Genomic DNA, 2,708 nt, shown 5'->3' on the forward strand with positions numbered 1-2,708 from the left:
GGGTCTGGGACACGAACCGCGGTCGACTACGTGGGAGTCCAGCGACATAGCCATTACGCTAACTGCTGGTTCCCACTACACCTGGTTTTGTAGCATGTGAACACAGTTCTCTCCCTTGTTGAAGAGGTAATACGATCATTTTATGGAGAGATAAACAGTTGTGTCTCCACCCCGAGTCTATGCTTTAGAAATCCAAAGTGTTCGTAAGGTCCAATTCCTCAGTTAGATTTGGAAACATTTTATTTTACTTTATGATTTGTTATTTGCATTCCATCATTGTACATTTCTATACTACACAATATTTTTCAAGATATATCCAAGCAGTATGAGAATAATTTTTTTATTAGTTTTGGTGTAGGGCACATGCACTCACAGAGATGGAGAAAAAAAGAGAGAGAAGGTGAATGAGAAATCACCTCCCCTGGGCATGGCCATACTGCGTTTCCTTCTCTTGCAGTCTCCTCTCAGGATTCTGGACACATATGCACACTTCCCAGCTTGATGTTCAAACTACCAGGTCTAGGAATTGAACTGTGCATTCAGCCAAGTGGGATCCAACACCTTAACCTCCACGCTGTATGCTGACCTGTGACAAATTTTAACTCAATGATTGGTAAAAGGTGCTAATGACCTTTGGAGGCAGGCGAGTTCACAGAGAACATGCAATGAAGACTGAATTCTTCCCACTTTTATTCTGGTCTCTTGAGAGCAGCAAATCAGCAAGAAAATGTTATTTTCTTTCCAGACCAGTGCCCACAAGGGAAATTAGCTACTAAGAGGTTGTAGTTATAAGGAGGAAATGTACCTAATGAGCAGACATAGGGAGCTGTAAATATTTCATCTGTCATTGTCTCTCAAGGAGTACAGCCTTGGGCTGGGCAAGACATGGTTGATTTTTCTGGAGTCTCCAGACTAGTTAGGGTTCTATGCTTAATTCTTTCATTGTACCTTGTCTGGAGACAGAGCTGCAGTCTCCAACACCAACCATTCGGGGAGAAATTTAACCTTCCACAAGAAAACTGTCCTCTCTGAGAGCCCATGCAGGTGAGCCTGAGAGCCTGGTAGGTACCACAGTAATGAATCAGAGAGGATAGATGCCAAGGACATCTACCCGAGATCAGCTGAGAGTCAAACCAGCCTAGCAAGAGCTGAAAGATTGATGTGTTGGTTACTGGTTTGACCAAGTTATTTATCATTAATTCAATCAATATATTAGTAAGTCATGTGTCTGTCAAACTTAGCAATGCAGGCATCATTATGGACAATTTAGTGATAGGAATAGACTTCCAATTGGATGAGTGTGAAGAAGGAATGGGAGAAATAAAATAATTTCAGTCAAATTAAAACACATGCACCGAAATTTGCAGTTAAAGAAGTGGGAAAAGTAGAATCAGAGCTGTGATGAGATACACAGTGACTTTCGCTTCTGTTAAGGAATTTTTTTAGCGAGTGTATTTGTGCATATTTCTGTATTTTTTTAAGGATCCAGATGAATAGATTGCTTGCAATTCATACCTTGCAACTGTAGTTCATGAAACATACATTTCACAGTTTCTTCTTCTTCTTTTTTTTTGGAGAGGTTTTTACTATAGGGTGCGTGTGCTCGCCAGACAGACAGAGAAAGACAGAAAGTGAGAAATCACCCCCCAGGGGGGATGGCCATGCCGCAGTCCCTTCTCCTCCATTCTCTTCTTGGGATCTTGGGCACGAACGCACACATGCCCGGCGTGAGTTTTAAGCCACTGGGTCTGGGACGCGAACCGAGGTTGACTACATAGGAGTCCAGTGACATAGCCATTATGTTAACTGCTGGTCCCCAGAGTTTTTTCTTTCACATTAGGCATTCACATAACAAAAATTTAATTGAAGGTCAAAATGAGAATATTAAAGAGTTTTTACTTACAACCATTTTCTTGCTGTTATAATTGAATAAGTTTGTGAGTCTATTAGCTTTTTATTTTACTGGAAATCATGCAAGCTTTTTGTTTTCATGTTCTGGAGTTGAAATATATTTGATTCTTTTGAATTTTTTCTTTTAATAATTAATTGAAATTTTAAAATAAAAATTTTGGAAAAACATTGAATTATTTTATGTATTGATCGATAAAGATACATATTGGGTGAATATGAAAAATGAATCGTTTTGTGTTATCAAATCTAATAGGCCATTATATTGTGTACACACCCACCCACTTGATATTTTTTATTAACTTAGAATAATTCTACATCAGTAGTAAACATAAATTCCTTTTTCTTTTTATTGCCATAGGGCACATTTGCTCACCTGAGAGAGAGAGAGAGAGACAAAGAGAGGGAAAGTGAGAAATCATACCCCTGGGGAACGTGCATGCTGAAATCCCTACTTTTCTGTTTTCTTTTTGAGATTTTTGGCAGGCATGTACTCTTGTCCAGTGCGATTTCCAAGCAACTGGTTTCAGGACTTGAACCACAGTAAGTCATGTTAGAGTCCAGCACCTTCACCATTATGACACCTGCTGGCCCCTCAAACTATGATCTTAAAATACAGTTATCTGAATACTAGTCAACAAAGAAAAATAAGGACATCAGTCCACTGAATACTTTTGAAATAAAATACTGAGTAATTCCACTTACCTACGGTATCTGAAGTAGTCAAAGTCATAGAAACAGATGACGGTGTGGTGGTTGACAGGGAGTTGGGGATTAGGGGAAACAGAGTTGTTTTCCTT

The 2,708-nt window shown here is 39.3% G+C and overlaps 1 protein-coding gene across 1 annotated transcript in view; it reads left to right on the forward strand.

Moving 5' to 3' along the window:
• Nucleotides 1-2,396: 2,396 nt before the first annotated feature.
• Nucleotides 2,397-2,708, forward strand: part of LOC114010142 (olfactory receptor 1571) — a 2,027-nt gene continuing 1,715 nt past the window's right edge. Inside the window, exon 1 of the mRNA XM_027776783.1 lies at nucleotides 2,397-2,451. Coding sequence (XP_027632584.1) covers nucleotides 2,397-2,451 — 55 coding nt within the window. The remainder of the gene's footprint in view (nucleotides 2,452-2,708) is intronic.

Source organism: Tupaia chinensis, unplaced genomic scaffold (genome assembly GCF_000334495.1).
Source record: "Tupaia chinensis unplaced genomic scaffold, TupChi_1.0 Scaffold138060_1, whole genome shotgun sequence".
NCBI classification, from domain to species: domain Eukaryota; kingdom Metazoa; phylum Chordata; class Mammalia; order Scandentia; family Tupaiidae; genus Tupaia; species Tupaia belangeri.